This window comes from Dermacentor andersoni, chromosome 3 (genome assembly GCF_023375885.2).
Source record: "Dermacentor andersoni chromosome 3, qqDerAnde1_hic_scaffold, whole genome shotgun sequence".
Classification (NCBI taxonomy): domain Eukaryota; kingdom Metazoa; phylum Arthropoda; class Arachnida; order Ixodida; family Ixodidae; genus Dermacentor; species Dermacentor andersoni.
In genome coordinates, this window is record NC_092816.1 from 17,259,637 (window position 1) to 17,281,056 (window position 21,420).

The 21,420-nt window shown below is 44.3% G+C and overlaps 1 protein-coding gene across 2 annotated transcripts in view; it reads right to left on the reverse strand.

The window, feature by feature from the left end:
* The window catches only part of LOC126520314 (transducin-like enhancer protein 4), a 62,558-nt gene continuing 41,138 nt past the window's right edge, over window positions 1-21,420 (reverse strand). For both annotated transcript variants that reach the window (XM_050169279.2, XM_050169275.3), the window contains exons 13-20: window positions 20,495-20,675; window positions 16,515-16,583; window positions 14,104-14,205; window positions 10,120-10,265; window positions 8,054-8,165; window positions 6,481-6,563; window positions 2,283-2,463; window positions 1-1,692 (exon numbers count right to left, since the gene is read on the reverse strand). In XM_050169279.2, coding sequence (XP_050025236.1) covers window positions 1,585-1,692; window positions 2,283-2,463; window positions 6,481-6,563; window positions 8,054-8,165; window positions 10,120-10,265; window positions 14,104-14,205; window positions 16,515-16,583; window positions 20,495-20,675 — 982 coding nt within the window. In that variant the 3' untranslated portion in view covers window positions 1-1,584. The remainder of the gene's footprint in view (window positions 1,693-2,282; window positions 2,464-6,480; window positions 6,564-8,053; window positions 8,166-10,119; window positions 10,266-14,103; window positions 14,206-16,514; window positions 16,584-20,494; window positions 20,676-21,420) is intronic.

The window sequence follows — 21,420 nt, forward strand, 5'->3', positions numbered from 1 at the left end:
TTGAACTTGATGGTCCCTTTTACGTTTATTTGCTCTCATTTTACTGTCAGTAGACATATCAAAACACTGCTAAGCCAAATTTGTCAGCGAACTAAAAGAAAGACGGAAACTGCTTCCCAGAGATAAGTGCACTTCTAGCAAGTCACACTCATGATAAATCAAACTTCCACTCCAATTGAAGTCGCATTTGATTAATTGATTTGCAGAGTTCAATATCCTAAGCAACACTGAGACTCTAGAAGAGGGCTCTGAATTCAGTTTGACTGATGGGTTTTTTTAATGTGATCCAATTCCATGTCAACAAGTGCTTTAGCATTCCTCGCTCACAGGAATGTGGCTGCCGGCACTGGGAATGAAACCGCTACCACATGTACTTAGCGCAACGCTATAGTCACTGTAACAGTTGAAGGCATTTTTGACATATAGAGGCAATAGGGTACCTGGCTAGGGGTTTTTAATGGAACAGTTTATTGTACTAGGATGACAACACTGGCACCTGCCAGCATATCTTTGTACACAAGGATGGCCTAACAGGTGAGACAGACTGTCTGCAGAACCTCGGGAAGGTTAGGCCACTGGATCCACGGCACTGCAGTGAATGGCACTTGCAGCTGGCTTGCACGAAACTTGTTGGAAGCAAAATGGAATGTTTCCTGAGCTTAGTTATGTCACAGGGCAACTTTTGTGCATAGCTATGATTCCAGAGGCATATGTCATCCTGATGGGAAGACTGGCCTGCAAAGCAGTCAGGAGATGGCTTTAAATGGTGATGTGAATGCTCAGCATCCCTCCCCCCCAGTCATAGGCTTACTTACTTTCCATGACGGCAATAACGAGGACAAAGCGAGGGAGAACAAGTATAACAGGGAGATTCACCGAGTCCATGTTCAGATAGCAAAAAGGAGAGATTGAGAAGGCAATCAAAACGTGGATGTGTGCGCACATATCCACCGGCCATTCCAATATGAGATAAAGGAATTATATCTGTGAGGTACATTTCTTTTTTGCAGGCTCACACTGTAGTCACCGGAATGTTCTGCAACACAACCTCTTGCCTGCCTGTCAGTACCTTGACACATGTGCCCGCAGGGTGCAGCAGTGCTGACTTGCAATGAGTTCCTAATGGCACTAAATGAGTGCATTACTCACGAGAGAGGTGTGATAGGCGAATGTTCAAATTTCACGGATGCACATGTACTGGCACAGTGAGGCGTTCTGCCAACAATACTGCTGGCAAAGTCTGGTGCACAATGTCCGCAGGTTTCCTTGCCACCAAAGCGGAAAGTCGCGGTGAGCCAAAGCATGTCACCACTTCTGGCAGACGGGCAGCTAGCACAGGGTACAACAGCTTTCACACTACAAGGCGAGGCCACAACAGGAGAGGTCAAACTGGAAGTCCTTTAAAGTTGTTTTCTCCTCATTGACGAGCCACCAGTCATAGCTGTCAGGGGAACATGGCTATACCAGAGGAGCCACATAAAAAAGTCATCCCCACGCACACTGAGGCTTACCACACACGCACAACCACACGCACACACATGTGACAGCTTCTGGCTTCCTGGTAGAGAGGAGCTTCTGACCAGTTCAGTAGATTACTTCGTACACAGTAGCCTTCTTGTCTCCTGAGCCAGTGACAATGTATTTGTCATCAGAAGAAATGTCACAGCTGAGCACTGATGAGGACTCCTTGGACTGGAAGCACATGAAATGAGAGAATAGAAGACAGAGTTCAGACCAAGATGAAAGGAACAGGGAACAGCAAAAAGTATTAGGAATATCTTTTTCCATCTTGTTGGCTGGATTAGGCCCCACACGGGACAGAAGCTTCTTTCGATTCCCCCCTATGTAAAGCCCTTGTTTCAATGGCAGCTGCACCAATACTTTACTTGCAGAATTCATAATCACATTGCTTAGATGAAGTGGTTTAACCCCCATATTCACAAACGGGCTTTGACGGGAAGCTCTTTCTTTACTCCAATGACTGGAGCATAAAACTACCCCTTTAACCAAGATAAAAACGTGTTTCTGTAATATTTATCAATGATTCATACAATGAGGAGTTGCTTGAGAAATATAGCGTTCTTTTGTGCATGCAATCAAACTAAAAGCCCCTGGTTAGAATATTTTCACTCAGAAATTTCACTCAGTTTAGGTAGTGTGTTGAATGATACAACATTGCAGAATGCAGTAATAAGTCTCTGCTAAGATCAACTGCACTTTATTAATATATTATACTTATTCCATCATCAACAATGCTCACTAGTTACATTTGCAGAATTTACCTGGAAAATGGAAGCACCGTAGGGTGTCCTCCAGGCATTCAGCAGATTGTCCTTGCCCGTTGAGACAAACCACTTGCCGCACGAGGCAAACTTGAGTGACAGGACACAGCTCTCATGCAGGTGGAGCTGGTACTTGTCTGGCTTGCTGCAGTGCAGAACTTCCACATTGCTGCTCTCCATGCTGCATTCAGTGGAAACGGTCAAGTCAGCAGTAAGCATCTGTACATTCACAGAAAACTGCAATGCCATTCAGTTCCCAAACTATGCCTTAGCAGACCAAAAATCAGCGAAAGCACCAATGAAAAACAGAATGAGGATTTGTGGTATAGCTTCCTCAGCACAGCTTCCAGGGATGTGAACTCTAAAAGGACTTAACACGTAAAATGTCTCATTCCTACTATATCATTTGTGCATTTATTTGTGCATTCAAGAACAGTTCATACGCCTCATAATGACAAGCCATCTTCTCAAACACCTTCTGTCTTCTCCTTTTTCTTTAACCAGTTGGTAATTGCTTTTCCTCATTTATATTAATGTTTTACCAGATTGTGCAACTTCCTCAATTCACCTCTTTGCAGATGACTGCATTGTTTATCACAATATAACAAATAACCTTGGCGTTAATTCTTTGCAAGCTTGCATCACTAGGGTTGCTTGGTGCAAAACAAGGTAAACGAATTTTAACACTAACAAATGTAAAGTCTTATGCGTTCACATAGTAATGGGTCTCACGTTAACTAGATTATAAACAGTGCGATATTATTAAAAATTTTTTATTGGATATGTGGCCACTAACATCTTGGTGCCTTTAATGCGGTGCACTAAAGTAGAAATTGAATGGTGTACCGTAATTATACATTCTAACATGCCCCCGAACCTAATGTGCACTCACTTTTCGGAGGACTTGTACAATTTGCCTTCACAGAAGGGAACCTTACTTAAGTGAGCTTTCATAATAAAAGCGGCATGTTGTCATCGCCATTTGCGCTTCATGAGCCACAGATACCAAGCACGCATGGCGGCATTCTTGAGCGATCACTTTAGAGATACTGCTATCACTTTCATTAAATTTTATGCGACTCCACAACAGACTTATCGAAATATGCGGTTGAGAATGTTCCTGGCACTCTGCACAGACGAGCTTGGCACGGTGCCAGAAACGCTGCTGTTAGATCTTATAAGTACCTGGGAACTCGTATAATATCTGATCCGAGCTGGAAACATCACATTAACTACGTTTTTAACAACAGTAACTGTACGTTAGGTTACTTCCATTGTAACTGTAGTTGTGCTCCTGTAGCTGTGAAACTAACAATGTTTAAAACACTTGTGTGACCTAAACCAGAGTATGCATACTCCATCTCAGATTATTTTCTGTCGCAATTAAAGGGGCCCTGAATTAAAGGCCCTGAAACACTTTTTTAAAAAATAAAGAAAGGAAACCGATCAGTCGTAAGGGGCTGCTATGAACATGTGAGCGTAAGATCACTGGACTGCATGCAGCAGGGAATTTACAACTCCTGTCAAACGCAACAAAAAATCGGTTGCTCTCGCTTCTGCAATACCGTCATGCAGCATCATTGAAAGCAGCTGAACCCACCAACGCCAGAAGATTTTGTGATTGCAAGAGCATTCTCAGTACCGTATTTACTCGCATAATGATCGCACTCGCGTAATGATCGCACCCCTGAATTTTGTCATCAAAATTCGATTTTTTTTATTTCCCGTGTAATGATCGCACCCTGAACTTGCCGCAGCGATATGTCGTGTGCCAAGTCTAGCTAATAATGATCGCGCTTACCATCTGTCGAATGCTACGCGAACGACTCGTCTGCACGCACCAAACATTCTTAAGTAGATGCCTCATTTCATTACTTTCATCACTTTCCGCACTTCCATGGCAAAAAGACGTACAACCAAACTTGCCTTTATTATGGGTAGGCTTTATAATGGTTGTGGTCAACAAAAACAAAAAAGGCGCCTTTCGATTCTTTTCATCTGCACTCGTGAGCACGCAACAAATCGCGCGCGGCAATCATAGTAGCCACGTTTACACTGATACGTTAAAAGTGTACCCTATTCATACGCCGACGCTTTTAACACAGCTAAGATATTCGCCTACCCTTAGCGGAAACGTGCCGTGTTAGGATAATAGTGAAGACAGATGCCGCAGTTTCCGCAGCACGCCGGCCATGTGTTTCTATGTCACTGGCAGCTAAGCCTGCCCATCTCTGTTTCTGTCCCCTCAAATTGGACATGGCTACGTTATTGCCGCAAACTTGCCGATATTAACGATATTATTCATCACTGATACGGAAGAAACTGTTTCAATGCACGTAATGTACTCACGAGAAGAAAAAAAAAAGATCGCGTTCGGCGCGTTCGGCTTGCTCTGCCGGCCGCCATTTTTGTTTTGGTGTCCCGTACCCGCATCCCGCAGCAAACGCGGGAGGAAAAAAAAAAAAAATTTTTTTTCTCGCGGGAAATTCAACCCGCGTAATGATCGCACCCATGAATTTGCGTCAATTTTTCTGACAAAAAAGTGCGATCATTATGCGAGTAAATACGGTAATACAGGATTACTAATTTTGAGTTAAATAAATAAAAAATACATATGCCTGCAGTCTTGAAAACACAAAAAAATATTTCATCTTTGCATGGCGCATAGTGGCTTCTACTATGCGTGGCTTCCATAATGGCACTAGTGCACTGCGTGGCCTAGTCTACTCTGGCCACCACAGGGTGCCACGACGAGCCCTTTCACCACCGTAACACTCAACATTTGGCTTCTTTGCTGCATAGTTTCCAACACGCTAGTGTAGACAATAAGAGAGAGAAAGCCAGGTATTGGTGAAATAACTCCATTTACAGTTGAACGATTAAAAAAATTATGCAGCATGAGATTTGCGAGATGATGTCTGTTAACTGTGAGAATGATTAGTTAGAAAAGTGTTTAAAGGGCAGCACTATAACTGAGGTGGAATGAAGGGAAGAGGGAAGACTATACATTATCCTTCCAACAGGAACAGTACCAAATCGCCCAGTTCACTAATCCTCTCTTGGAATGATACAGGATAACGTGCACTGCAGTGTCACACCAATGAAAGCTAACCTTTCCTAGCAGCAACTAGTAACACGCCGCAAAGAATTTCGTCCTACTCTTTTTCACAAGATATACCATCATCCATTTTTTAAAGGTCAGTTCATTGGAGCCTCCATTTTATTGTTTGGCCTGCTTAGATCGCCATCATAAAGTACACATTGCTACTTGTCTGCACACGTGCAAAGCACACACACACGTCCAAAGAGTGGAACCACCTTCTTTCAGATATTGTTTCCATTTCAGACTATAACTTGTTTTGTTCCTCGTTCCACAGTTATTTTAGTAATGATGCATGAAGTGAATGTTATTTCTTTTTCTTGCTTGCGGACCACACTTTGGATTGCAATTGAATTCTTTTGAGTTGTGCGAACTTTGAAAATTGCATGCTCATACGTATGTGTCTGTACATGTATATACATTTGTTATTTTTGTCGTGCTTGGCATCTTTATATTTCTGCACTTCCCTCCCTTCTGTAAAGCTGTGTTTGCATGAGGGTAAAATGAATTAATGAATGTTTATGTCCTGATGAGGTGATAAGACACACTATATTTTTATTCAATGCCTCATCTATCCCCGAAAGTTTTGCGAATTTGCAACAACAACCTGTGTTCTGGCACAGTAAATTCAGCTGCATATTTTATACACATGCCCAAGCAACATTAAATTGTAGCTATTTTACTTTGCTGTTCATAAGTTCTTATGAACAATTTACTGCAAAGACGCAGTAATTTCAACCTTTTCTTTTTATTCTCTGAAGTTTTCTTTTACTGCAATCATAAGTCCAATGGTGACATCTAAACCCTCCGCATGGTTCTTCATAAAAGCTGCAACACTAAATGCAACACTTATAACAATGGCTATTGCAAGAGCTCCCTGTGCTTCTTTACAAGGGCTTCCCATAAAGCATAGGTGATACATGGACGGTGTGTATAAATTGAAAGAGTGGTTCCTGATGTCTGTTGTTCTATAATAAGTGATAGCAGCCAGACACTGCATAATGATGAAGATTGGCTTGCAGAAGAAAACAGAAGTGTTTCATCAACTACAGTGGAGTGCTGTGTAGAGCATTTAAAGCAGAGTGAATTGGAGCTTACCCTACAGCTAGCCATTCTCCTGTTGGGCAGTAGCCCAGAGAGAAGATCTGCGAGGTGAAATCATGCTGCTGCAGCTGCCGCCCCTGCATTCACCATGTACACCACAGATCATTCACTGGTTAGCAACAACACCACAGTGTGCAGCTTTTATGGGAGATTGAAAATTAGTATATGTTCAACTAAACGGGCTATGCCATAGCTGTCAAACATTACAAAGTGCACTACTTTATCTGGCATTAGGTGGAACAACCTGGCAGAGCACTGGCTTTGAGCAGCACCAACTCAACATCATCTTTTAACATGGTTTGCATATTGTTATTACACACTTCTATGTTTTCTGGCCAAAAGGGCACAAAAAAAAAAAAAAGAGCGACACTTACTATAATGGTGCATTCAAGATGAGCATACTTAGATTAAGTTTTACAGAAACTGAAAATAATAATTTGCTAAGTCCTTGATTTGAACGTGTGTAACACCAATTCATTTGGTATCAATGCCAATTTCTACGTCATAGTGAAAGCTTCAGATATAAGGCGGCAGGCATAACATGCTGCCACAGTTAGAATGCACACAAACAAAAAGGAAGAAAAACAAACAAAAGAATAAAATCTTCTTAGCACTTGCCCTTATGAGTGCACAGAGGTGGTCAACAGTTAAAGCGAACACTTGTGTGTGGAGCATGTTCAAATTTTCCCGTCTCGCAAGAGTCCAATCGCCTAGATTTACAGCAGACGATGATTACTTAGGGTTGGTAGCTCAGACTTCTTTCGACACACCTGTGCAGTGCACTGGCTTCACTTCCACTGCCACTTGCAGCTAGGGCGCCAGCAAAGCGAGCGGAGCTCATTTGAGTGTTCCCTTTAGAGGAGCCCAGAAACACTTTTTTAACTAATCATAGAATGACATCACTATTAAATTACGTTTCGACGCAAATCTCCTGCTGCAAAAATTTTTAATCCTTCAAGCACGAGCTAGGTTAGATGTAGTTATTGGACCGATCAGGTGGTTTTCTGTCTCCTTTCATTTCCACTAGTGCACTGGAAGCTATACAGGGGAGGTGGCAAGGGAGCAATGCCCTACTGGCCCCACCCAAAGGTTCAATACGAGACTGCCTGTGGCGGTGCCCCATGGCCCCCGCAATATCTATGCTGCACTTTTCATTTTGGAGGCCACGCACAGCAGACGTAGTAATGCGGAACTGTCATGTTTAGACTGGCGTTGCAAAGATGAAACGGCTCCTCTGTCTTTCTGAGATCACAGACATATATATTTTTCATTTATTTAACTTAAATGAGCAATAATTGTATATCTGAGAATGTTCTCGCGATCGTGAAAGCAGCCAATAGCTGTTGTGGGTCAAGCTGCTTGCGATAATGTACGACGACATTGTGGGAGTGAGACGCTGCTTTTGACACGAGAATGTAAATTCCCTTGCGGCATGCAGCGCAATAATATTTGTGCTCGCATGTTCACAGGCATCTTAATCCACTGATGAACTTTGCCTGCATCTAACAACCACTTCAAACCAAAAATGCTGCATCTGAGTACAAATTATTAACAAGCCAATGCTCACCTCTCGGAGGTCCCAGGAGCGCACAGTGTTGTCCAGACCACCTGTCCAGAGCTTAGTGCCGTCACTCGAGATGTCAATACAGCTGGCCCCATCTGTGTGGCCCTGGAACTGCCTGCGTGTTTAACAGAAAAACAGGCCATTCACTCAACTACTGGTCCTTATGCACTGTGCTACATTAAGGAAACTGTAATGGACAGCTCAACATAAACATTAACTGCATGGTGACCATTGTGTGTCTCCGTGTGTGAGAGGATTACAACCAAGCTACATGACCAGACATAAGCTTGGTAGGGTCGTCAACTGTCACAGAAAAAGAGTTCCAAGTCCTCACTTCAGTCTGCTGAGTCAGTCATTCCCCCCACCCCCTACACAACCATCCCACACCACAGTCTTACTGTCTCTCAACATTATGCCTAACATTCTTCATTCAATCACTCGTTGGACAGTCTTTAACTTCTCAATCTTCTTTGTTAACCTACAAGTTTCTGCCCAATATGTCGGCACTAGTAGAATGCAATGGTTTTGCACTTGACTGTACAATGATTGTGCTGAAGCATACCATATTTACTCGATTGTAACGTGTACCCTTTTGCCATGACCTAAAAAAAGAAAAGTCCTTTACAGTACCGTGCACCTCATTCTTTCACACAGAAATACAACCTTCTCTTATTTGGAAAAAACAAAGGTTTACTCCCAATGCACCAAAGTTGCGATAAATAAAGAAAGTAGCAGTTTCTCCCGAAAGGCGAAGCATAGATTACGATAGCAAATTAATAGACAGCTATATGAAAAGTAAGGATAGTAGTTTTATCGGCCGTATAAACTTTTAAACATTCACTTAGTAGCTAAATTAACAAGCATGGTGCCATACGCACACAAGCAAACACGAACATGTCTCACTCAATGACCCTGGAAACTCTTTATCAAATTGCTGGAGTGAGGAAGTGTGGTAGCAGGAGCGAGGGAATTGACCTTTGTGCGGCCTCTCGCTTCAACGCGAACTAAGCAATGAGAACACAGCGCGGAGCACCTAGATGCATAGACTCTTGCCTCCATCACAGATCGCTTTCAAGATGGGGGCTGCGCGGCCGCACCATACGTAGCAACAGCCGGTGTAGAATGCCTCTCCTGTTTGCGCCAGTCCTGCACACAAGTTTCGGGAACTCCGAATGCCCATGATGCGGCCAGATTTCCGTCCGTCTCCGCACACATGATCGCTTTCCTTTTAATTGCGGCAACGCGATGAACTCGGCATGTCTTTGCAGTCAGCACTTCTATGCTGACAGAGCAAATGCAGAAAACGAGAAGACGGACAGTGCACTAACCTAAGCCAAAGGAAACATTGCCTAAGCACCCGTACTGTAGCACATGGAGAAAGCTACGGCAGCTAGGCTCGAAGCAGGCACGAGGTGGCCATTTTGAAATGCCGATGGCGATATAGTAACGCAGATTTAGGGTCGTACTCGATTCTAACACGCACGCAAGTTTTGGACCCGTTTTAGCGGAAAAAAAGTGCGCATTAGAGTCGAGTAAATACGGTATAACAATGTAAAACTTGAAGGCACATACACTAGACAGGCATTGGTAATGCAGTCAAAAGATGAAATAGCATTCATTTATGGCTCATAATTTATCTTTTTGTTAAGAAAACCTGCACATTTTCCTAGTTTCAAGATTGTTGTGTTTATATTACATTGCTTTCCAAAGAAATTATCAGTTGATCAACACTGCTTGCCATTTGTTCTCCCTGTTGTCCTCGTTCATCTCCACACCATTCACGATGGATAACTTCCAACTTGCCCGCTTCACCAGCCTTCTACAGTTGATGAACTGTAGATGGCAGTGTAATCTTTTATGAATTATATCTTGAAGAGTAAAGGTATTAAGGGCAAGAACATCATGTGTTTTGGGGAGAAGCTTTGCTTGCATTTTAGACGTGCCAACGGCTGTAGTGACTACGGCATTACTCTAATGTGCTCTCACTGAGGGATCACTCCTCCATGTGCCAGTAAAGCCAAGGCACAGTCAGCAGCTACTGCTAAAAGACAAGTGGAAAGAGTGTGCACCTGACAAGGGTTTGGTTGTGGAGGTCCCAGACAGCAATGTTTCCATCTGAGCAGCAGCTGAAGCACACCTTGGAGTCGGGGCTGATGGCGAGTGCATAGCATGCTGGAGCATTCGAGGTCAGCTCAGCCTTGATGCGTGGGGTTGGCTGCAACAGTTCAAGTTAGCATGGTTAGGCACCAAAGAAGCTGAGACATAAAGCAAAGTGGCAGTGGTAAAATAGGCAAGAAATGAAGTTCATAAATTGACCAGAAAGCAAAAGAATAGCTACAGCCCCAGTGATACCAAAGTATGGATGTGAATCGGAAAAGAGAACAACATAAAGAAAGGATTTTGCTGCAGCTCTTTCAACATGTAGAACACACATTGTGATAAATGAGTGAACTAATAAATAATACAGTTAAACCTTGATATAACGAACTTCAATATAACAAGTATTTGACTTTTCATAACTTCTGGTCCACAGAACCCCATGTTATTTAGAACCTCAGTAGGACAAAGTGTGTATGCGATTTCAATACAATGAAATTTCTCTTCTGCCGCAAAGGAATGCCCAGACAATAAATGGAAACTTCGGCGGATCCAGATGGTCAAATGATTGAAATACAAACGACTCCTTGCGAACGCATCTCTCAAATCAGGGCTGGGCAGTGATGGCTGAAGTGGAGCCCATCATGTTCCCTATAAAACCCAAGTGCCATAAAATCCTATCGCAGCCCTCGCACTTCGTGCTTTAGGTGCTAGGTGCGAGTGAAAGTATGCGAGGGTGGAACAAGAAAGATGGTGGCTTCACAAGTGCCTCCTTTCCGCTGCAGCAAAGGGAAAGATGAGAGGAGCTCGCTGACTGCGGTAACACGATCAAGCGCCTGCAAGGGATGGGCGATGGGGGAGGGGCTAAGTTGGCACTTTGCAATTTCTGCTGGGCGTCTAGGCTGTGGCTGCACATGGCTCTGAGGGGGCTCGGCTGAGCACATACACAGCCCAGCTTTAGAGGTAATCTGTGGCATGTGCAGAGAGTGGGCTTGCAGAGATGGCCTGGCATCATGTTCCCTGTCTTCCCGTGCGTTTAGTATTGGGAGTTTCTTGAATCGTTGGAGCAAGAGGCAGACAAAGTATTCCTCCCCGCTGCCGGAGCTTTTCATGATCCCAGTTCCTTGGATGGAGTGCACGCAAAAGTGTGGTTGGCTTCACTTAATGGTAGGGCTGATGTGAAGACATTGCCGACATGGCATGAAAACGTATAGTTCGTCGCCGACTCCCAAATTCATGAAAATAAATTGTTTTCTAATTCAAGTTTACTTTTTTAGACTGCCTGATAGCTCGGAAAATTCTGCAGCACCTTTCCTAGTTAGAAAAAATCGATCGGCGACTGTACTTATTTGCATAAAAGGTTGAATTTCGATATAACGAAGCAATCTGCCAATTTTGCCTACTTTGTTATATGGAGGTTTAACTCTACTTGCAAGATTTAGTGGGCAATCAAGAAAAGCTCTTTGTACTAATTGAGTGTTGGTTCAAAGTGTGGCCATTATAAGTGGGTGCAACTAGAGGGATACTTGCTTTTAATACAGGCGCTGTTTTGGCAAAACCACATTCAGTATAAATGGAGGAAATTTTACAGGGTGAGATGTGGCAAGTAGAAAATGCTCAGGGTGGCTCTAAAGCATGTCCTTCCTTTTTCTTTTGTGTATTTTAGCTGTTAATGGATGCATAAGCATTGCAATGGTACAGCTGTGTAGTATGTAGCTGCGTAGAATCATGGCTTAGTGTTTGTCCCGTTTCCTTTCTTGTCCTGTAGTACCATCCACATACCGTATTTACACGATTGTAAGTCTACTCGAATGTAAGTCGACCCCCCCATATCGCGTGACCGAAAAAAAAAAAAAAAAAAGATATGAGAGCATACCCGAGGGCGCATTCGATAACGAAAATTTATTAGTAGCTGACATGGTCACTGGGCTACTCGTCTTCACTAGTGCTGCCATCGTCATCGTTGCTGCGGTCCCACAGCGCGTCGTGGTCCAGCGAAATTTCAAATTTGGCAAACGACCGCACCAGGACATCTTGCAGAACAGCAGCCCACGCCAAATGCACCCAACTACACGCAGCCGTCAGGGAGGCTCTTTTGACAGGTCTGGTTGGCGTAATTTCGCAGTCTTCTGCCGCCAGCCACTCGTTGTACACACAGCGGAGCAGAACCTTAAAATTAAGGCGAAGGTCCGGGCTTGTTTCATGACCACGTCGCACTTCACTGGCAGGGAACGATCACGGATTTCAGCGACGTACGCCACAAGCTTAGCCTACAGCTCCGGAAAGCATCCAGACTTTGGCACGTGGGAAATTTCTCACTTGTCGTCACAGGTGAAAATTTCGCTTCGCTGCAGTCGCCACTCTCGCACCACCCGTTTAGAAACATCGAAATTGCGGCCCGCTGTGCAGTGATTTGTTTCTTCGGCGTAAAGGATGGCAGCCCTCTTGAACGCTGCTGTGAATGAGTGCCGAACGATTAGTGGGCCTGGAGCACTCATGACGACTGGGGAAGCATAGAAGTAGCACGTAGCCGGCAGTCAAGTGGAACGCGTCAAACCAATACCATGCCAATACCAATGCCTTCAAACAGAGAAAGAGAAACCAGCGAGCGGTGTCTGCTCTTCCATGAACTACCGATACTCCCCGCAAGCGCCGCCGTTCGGAGGGTGCCGCCGCAAATGGGAACAGCAGTGCTTCCATCAACGATCGACACCCCCCCCATGAGTGTTGCATGCACTGTAAAACTCTCAAAAATGTTGAAAAACTCTTCCGAAAAGCGAACAAACACGCGGGATAGCGAAAAAATACGGCTAGGGCCATAGAGCAAACATAAAATTCTAACTACGTTGTAGCTCCCGTTGGTATCGCTTATTTTGGCGGGGCCATGTTTCGGTTTCGATTGTAAGTCGACCCCCCAACTTCAGACTTCCAAACTTAAAAAAAGGGGTCGACTTACAATCGTGTAAATACGGTAGCGTAAGAAATTTTTTTTTTTGTCTGCTTTGCTGTGCAAATACGAAAACAAAATAGCAGAGTGTTGTACACAAATTGAAAGAACAAACCACCTATGCTTTGTGTAGTGCTGTTGAGACACTAAGATGCCTGCTTTCACCCTCGAAAAATGTAGACACCACAAAGCTTGGTAGTTTTGTGTGTCGGTACCCACTATATTTTGTTGTAGAAGCGACAAGTGATATTTGAAGGACTGAGTAAGAGGAACAACAAAAGCCGATGGAAGCAATCTTGGCAGACGGACATGTGCATCAGCGAATGAGATGACAGAGGCGTAGGGTTCTTGAAAGATACAATGGTCTTGGTGTACCACACTGGGTCTCACCCAAGAACCGTGGTCAACTGCAAACATCCTGTCCGAGGGTCAGGGTCGGCAACGCTCCAATCTCCTCCTCCAGAACCATTGCTAGTTCCGAGCGACCCGAAAGCTATTGATACACCAGTGCTTCCGACACTGGCTGTGGACACGCTGCTGCTGGCTAAAGCCAGTCCCGTTCCCGATCGCTGGCCAAAGGAAGGTGCTCTGGTGTGGCGTGAACACCAGCTGGCACGGCTGCTTATTTGCCAGAGCCCTATAAGTACCGAGCGACATTGTCTTTAACGTTACAGCAGGTGCGACACGGGACACGGACATACTACCGCTGACAGAGGGATGAGGCTACTGACATGCAGGCGCCGATGCTCCTGATCAGTTTGTGGGTACCGTTAAGCGTCACCAAAGGCCAGCCGGCGGAAGTATGGAACTTTAGAACATTAGTTTATTTATATGTTGGCATGTAAAAGTGATCATGTACCTTATGTACCTCGAAACTCTTTTTGTGTTCTGTTATTTTTAGCATGTCCCACTGAAGTCTTTGTTGCAAGTTGTCTTCAAACATTCATTCTGTTGACTCGAGCAAACCTACCAGGTAAACAGACTATTCAACAGAGTACCAGTCACTCACTGCTGCTAAATCCCAGATGGAGATAGTGCTGGCTTCACCGCCAACTATGAGCGTCCGTCCATCAGGAAGAAGCTTGCAAGAGCGGATGTAGTTGTCCCTTTGCTGCAACACAAGACAGAAACATCACTGTGTGCAGAAAATGTGTGTGTACAGAATTAATTAAGATTCAAAAAGTGATAAGCAAAGATAAACTAATTAATAACATCTTCTAGAAGATGACAGACACTGCAGTCAGCTTTGCTGCACTTCCTTTAGCATTGCAGCACGGCTGACTTGTACCCACTGATGCTGGGAATTTTAGCAATAAACTTTCTCAGCTTAACCACTATTAAAGAAAGTGCCACAACAATTTGGGATAGTTATATGTGCTTACTGACCACTTCCAGCACCTATCATAAACTCCTGTTCCCACACCAGAGCAAAGACCAATAAACATCATTTTTTTTTATTGTTCATTTAGAGCGCAGCTCATAGGCACCCGTTCTTGCGGCAAGCGTCCTTTGTAGATGAGTGAATGAACACAGCAAAGGATGAAACAGCTAGCGCGGAGCGTAGTGGGAGATGAAAGACGGCTAAGGTGAACAGAGTGCAAGGAGGAAAACGGAGTACGGGGGTGAAGTGTAAACATGATGCGGAAAGTGGAGGAGGAGGGTATGGCGAGAAAGCGTAGTGCCGCACAAAACGGACTCTGAGTCAACGATGGCTACAAGATGGCCGCGCTGGAAGCAGCAGCCATCGAAGTAGAACGCCACTCTTCCTCGCCTCCCCCCACCCTCCCCGTGCCTCGAGCGTGATAGAAGATGGCGCGTTTGCCTACTCGCACGTGATATTGAGCCACAATCGTCGGCTGACCCTCGCAAGTCAGTTGTCATCCCATGTTGACACGGCAAAAGTATGTTTTGTACACCCGATTTTGAAAAAAAAAAATGCCGCTAATTTCATGCGCTGTATCCGATAGTCCGTTGTAATATGGTCCATTATATCCGGAAGTCTGTTGTACCGAGGGTAGACTGTATATCGTGAAATGAAAAAAAAAAAAAAAAGACAACGTAGAGAGCACCACTCAAAGTTTTCGTTAGGGAGTATCGTAATTGTCTGTGAATTTCTTCAGCCTACCTACCATTACCTACCAGCCCTTGGTCAGTTGTAGTAAGCAACCTCCCAAATCGCCGAAAAGGACAATCTCGTGTGGAAATCAAGTTTTTTGAGGCTGCTAGTTCTAATACCTCAACTTTCCACTCCAGTATTCTGAATGCTTCTTGTAGGTATACGATAAATAAAACATGTAGAGATGTTGGTTTTTGGCTTGATGCCTTGTTCATAAGCATTTTTATCAAAGATTGTGATTGCTGTGCAGACCTTGTAGATTTTTTCTAGTATATATGTATTCACGACCGCTTCATGCCTTAAATACACAATGCCTGTATGAGTGCTGGTGCTTCTACGAATTCTGATGCCACTTCCCAAAAAAAGAAGACTGAACAGTCACTGTTAGAAGCAAGTAATGGCAAGAAAACCGATCCAGGTAGTGTTATCAGACAGGAAGAGTAGCATAGATTAATTAGTTGATTAATGAGTTGTTGACATTTAAGCAATAATTATAATAAACTGGAAAGGACCAGGTCATGAAATGCTTTTAATAATAACCAGTGATTATAATAACTGAGCAAATGGCAAGGTAAGGAAAGGAGATGGTGTTGGCAAATAATTTCATCAAGTGAAGAAATTAAATACAGTCGCCGACTGATTTTTCGGACTCCAAAAATTCGGACATGCTCGATTATTCGGTCTGCTTTGCGGCACCGCCATTCTCCCCATAGACCATAATGTATAACTACTGCCGAAAGTTCGGACACCTTGCAACCTGTCGTCTGATTTTTCAGACACTCCTTGAACAAACTCGATCGAGAGCACAAATGCACCGACTACGACCGGTGCATGGTTAGACTTGCTCAACGCTATTTTTGTTTTGAACAGAGCCTCCTTGCTGCCCCACGAAGTGGTGCTACTGCAAATCCCCACTCATCATCATTTCTGCATGGTTTGATAGAGTGGCTACAACAGTTCCGGTCTCAGCTTAGTAAGCCATGTCAAGACAATCCAGCAGCTGATTTATTTCTTTCTTTGTGCACGACACTGCGAGTAGGCCACCTTTTTCGTTTGTACGACTGGTACATCATCATCGGCGACGGTACATAATCTATGAGTTGACTGATTCCCTTCATTAGATAGAATGATAGCACTGTGGCCTCAGTTTGACAGAAGGACACAGGAAAAGAAAACACACACACTACATATCTGCCAGTGCACTCCAGCTGAATGCAAGAACTCCTACTAAGAGAGGAGTGTTTAATATACATGTGTGCCATTCCTACACCCATCCATAAAAGCCTCTTTATGAAACTCCTTACCAGGCAATCCAGCTGAGAGACAGGACTTTTGGAGCCTGGCTGGCTGATGTCCCAGACCTTGACGCAGCCCTGCAGAGAGCACCATGGTTCGTTTGCAAGTGGCAATAAACCAAGACTGTACAAACAGTTTTCAGCAACTAGGAAGGAGCAAGCTTTACTCTAAGATAAATGAACATTCAGTAGCACGTAATGTGCTGCCTTGAATACATTGTAAGCACTGCACATTGCAAGACATCACTGTTTCCCCAATGCAGTGTGCTGATACTTCAGTTCTTTTTAAGAGCTTGTACGTCTGGCTTTCTTACATGGTAAGCGTGGGATCTCCTACAGTACATAATTACTGTATTTACTCGTGTAATGAACGCACTCGTCCTCATTGAGACGACAGCACGCATGGGCCTGCGTTGCCTACATTACGGTGGACCGTCGTGCTGTGTTGTGATGACGTTGCTGGAAATGCTCTCAATCTCGACGACTGCTCCGAGGACAGGGCTCGGAGTGCCTCCGAGCGCTCAAAGAGGGAGGAGCGCAATCAAAAAGAACCAGCCGAACGCAAGGCACGCACTCTCTTCCGACCAGCCGAAGACAACAACGACGCTCAAGAGAGCGGTCTAGAGCACTCAGAAATGGCCAGCCGAAGATGCCATAAGTGAAAGGGTGGCCGGCACTTATCGGCAGAGTGGTCATAGTAGGGCATAGTGTCGAATTTGTGTGTCTGTGGCTCGCTTTTCTGCCTGCCTTGGATTTCGATGAGTGTGATGTGCCTTAACTCGAGTTATACGCCTGCTACGGGACATAGGGTTTATCTGCTCACAGAACGGAAACACTGATGAGACACCGATAAACTTTGACATGTCGATGAGCAGGACGGTCGAGGAAAGAAATGTTCACAATGTGCTTGTCAAAACAGGTGCATGCTTCAACGTGATGCTTGCGACAATGGCACAGCCAGAAGTGGCTGTGAGGACAAGCTGGGGATCGCTGTTTAGAGTGTGCATGATGTGGTACTTCACCGTACCACCAAACATCCAGAGGTACTGACAAGCTGCAGGGACAGGTTCTGGAGGGGCACACCATAGCTTATATGAAGGCTACCTAGGTGATAGATCAATGGGCATAAATATTTATCTATATTTGCAGATAAGTTTCCGTGGCAATGAAGCAAAAGCTACAGTAGCAAACTTCTGCATATGAGTTACTGTGCTATAGTCGGATACAACTTTAGAAAAAAGCGGAGGCCCCGCCCAGATGACCGAAGTGCGACAGCCGATTGCCTCCACGACTAACATAGTCCCGCTCGAAAAATTGTGCTCCTGAAACGCGTAATTCTCGGTATAAATAAAGACTTTTGCATTTTGATGACTGGTTTAGTAGAGCTCTCGTGCTACAGCTGATGCCGGATAGCAACAGAAAAATAACCCCGTGCCTTCTACTACACTGCCTGTCGTCTGCTTTTTAGCGTCATTGCAAGTGATAAAAGTAGAATGAGCAGCTATGCCTGTCTTTTGCGCTTGTTTACATGTACATGGCTACATGTACGTTTTCCAAGCTTAAAATGAATCAATTGCTATTGAAAAAGTACTTATATAAAACAATGCATTTATCGCAACCATTACAAACCTGGGGCGAGAATACGGTCGAGGCAGAAAGGTGCAAAAATGCTTCATTCGTTTTAAATAAATACTCTTGGTTTTAAATAGCATAAAATTTATATTTTTTTGGTTTTGTGTTTTCACAATTTCACAGCACGCATTCTACAGCTTGCACGTGCAGTGAGCACTGGTGGAGAGCAATCAATTGACGGTGCTACACAACGCTCGAACACCATCGCTAGAGCTCGGCTATCTCACTGCTGACAATGATCGTTCATGCTAAGTTGACGGCGACATATCTTTGCGTTGAAGGCTTCTTCTGCAAATATTTTCTGTTGAGACACTCGTAGGTTTGTTTCATGCGCACACACTTTTCTGATTTCTCCTGAGAATGGTTTTGCTCCATCACTTCACCCCGTCCGACGAAAAACGCAGCGACACACTACACGAACACACCAGCCGCTAACAGTAGGCACCAGTCTTTGGAAAATGTTTCTCGTTGTAACTTCACTCGGGAGCGAAATAAAACAACATGGAAAAAAAACACGCAGGGTGTGTGTTCGTAACAGTCGCTGTGGGATCCTGTTTTCAGGCAAAGCGTAGCGCAGCGCCAGCGATTCTCGCTGCAATGTTCCTTCGCCGGATCACGGCTTAACATAAACGCACGTGGCACAAATGCCGCATCGTAAGCTCGCAATAATATTTCCGCCATGATAGACCATCACAGACAGTTCTGGAATTCACTCTGACGAAGGGCTGAAGCACACAGCTGACGCGATCTCGCCCAGTTCGAAGCGCGGGCGGCCATCTTCTCCGTCAGTGGGCTCACCGGCCGTCCGGCTGATGACGTTAGTCCAGAGTGCGCGCCCATTGGTGGGTGCTCGTGTGCCTCCGCCTCGGAGGAGTAAACACCCCCTTTTTTCTAAAGTTGTAGCCGACTATAGGTAAGTCGTCCAGTAGAGTTTGACTGCACTTTTTGTAAGTTTCTTGGAGTGGACACTGAATCAGTGCTGCTTCCACTTGTGACAGTTTCTCATTGGCTAAAATGCGAAGAAGCAAATCAAAGCAAAATGCACATTTGACATTGAGTTCTGCATTTTATGCCTTATTTAAATATGTGTGCTGAAGTAAGACGGTTGTTTTCTGTTCCTGGGCTTAAACACACATAAATGAGACTGACACTACTATTTGGCAAGCACTCTCATACGAGCGCTTTGCCTGTATAGCTTTTCCTTCACTGCCACAGAAAGATTGTCGACAAGTGTAGTACTTCTATTTATACTTTTCAAGGCACTCGTGCATGCACCTCCACATCTGTGTTTATCTATTTGACAGCTTTGTGTCACGTTCACCCTACTTAACTTTCTGGCTCGTGCAGTGGCTGCCACTAAATTCACTCCACCCATGTGCCACTGCCCCTTGTGAAACAGTGAAGAATGCTTCTGTGCCTTGTTTAAAAAAAAAACACACACACAAAAAACAAACTACATAACTGGAGAGGAAGGGCATGTGGTACAACTTCTTATAGTAAACAAAGAATGTGAAGATTGTCGACACCAGTTGAGGCTGTGAAGAAAATCCCAGTGCATAAAGATTACCTGCCTCCTTGTGACATTCTCGCATAACGTTTGATTAGCCTCTATCTCTGTGATCACTCAACCCTTCCGGGAAATTTCTGAAGAATAATGTTTTCTGCAATGTGCCTTATAAGTGTGCTAGTGTGTAGTACTACGAGTTCTAGAAAGGTGTGTGAGATATTAAAGATTCCTGCTGTGCAAAATTAACTTTAATACAGCGTAGAAGATGGCAGTGTGCAAACTTTCAAATGATGTCTCTCTAAAGAAAATTGAATAAAATCCCCATTACTGCACACAAATACCATATTTACCCGAGTTTAGCATGCACCTTTCTCCCGAAAAAATGGGTCCTAAAATTCCTAAAATTCTAATCATTATCTGCGCACAGTGCCAAGAATGCTGCTGGACACCATTGGATGCATGCTTCGACAATTCTGATAGAGAGTCTCACAAAAGCGATAGTGCCATCTCTAAAAGCGATCGCTCGAGAATACTGCCCGTGTGCTTGGTATCCGTGGCCAGTGAAGTACAAATGGCGACGACGACGACGTGCAGCTTTCGTTATTAAAGCTCATAAAAAAAGAAATTCTATTTGTGAAGGTAAATTCTGCATGACTAAATATTTTTCTGATTGCAAACTTGGGAGACATGCTATAATTTTCTTTTATAAATTAGCGGCATGTTGCATTCAGGAGCACTTTTATTTTCTCACTTTAAGCACACAAAAATTGTGTGCATGTTACATTTGGAGGCGTTTTAGAATCTGGTGAATGCAGTAGTAATACAGCACAACTGAGTGAAAACCACATACCTTGCCCCCTGTGTAGACATATTTGGTTGGATTGCTGATGGTGACAGCACACACCACCTCTCCATGGGCCAGTGTGTTGATCTGCCGTGCGTGCCGTGGAATGCCTGCCCCTATCAGTGCATCTGGCGGGAATGGCACAGGCTGCATCTGACCCTCGGCACTCACATGGAACGAATAGGCCCTGCGCAAAACACATTGTTTTTTTCATTCCCATACGACCACGGCCTGCTCTTTGCCATCGTCACAAGGACAGGTGAGTGAACACCCACAATGTGCTTGGACTCGTGCGCACATCAAACCCACTGGCAGATGCCAAGGCAGGTATAGTTTTACGAAGATTTTAAGTCAGGCTAGTTGGTGATATTCATTTTTGAAAGATCTTGATGAGCAAACAGGCACTTTTTGTACGAGGCAACAGAAAATGGATGGGACAGCGCTTCTATCTGTTCTGCCAGAAGCACTGTCCTGTCTTTCTGTTCGCCCAGTATTTTTTGTCCATGTACTCTTGCGTATGAAGATTTTTCAAAAATGTAAAGTTGTGTTTGTTTAATACAACACAACTGAATATTGTAGCAAACTAATATTTGAGTACATGTACAGTAGTACCGTATTTTCTCACGTAATGAACGCACTCGCATAATGAACACACCCCTAACTTAAGTCCCCCAAATTTAGATTTTTTTTCTTCAGCGTAATAAACGCACCCCTAGCTTTATTCCCCTACAATCCCGTGAATTGCCGCGCTGTAGATCTTCCACTTCATTCGATCCGGCTGATGTCATGGCAACGGGAGCAGCAGCCGATCAGTGCCTCCTCGCTGTAGAGCTCTTTTTTCTTTTTACTATATACTGACCCCCTTCGGTCACTCACCCCCGCCTCCTGCCGCACACCGGTTTTTTGTTTGGTTTCCTTTTTACCCGTGCACG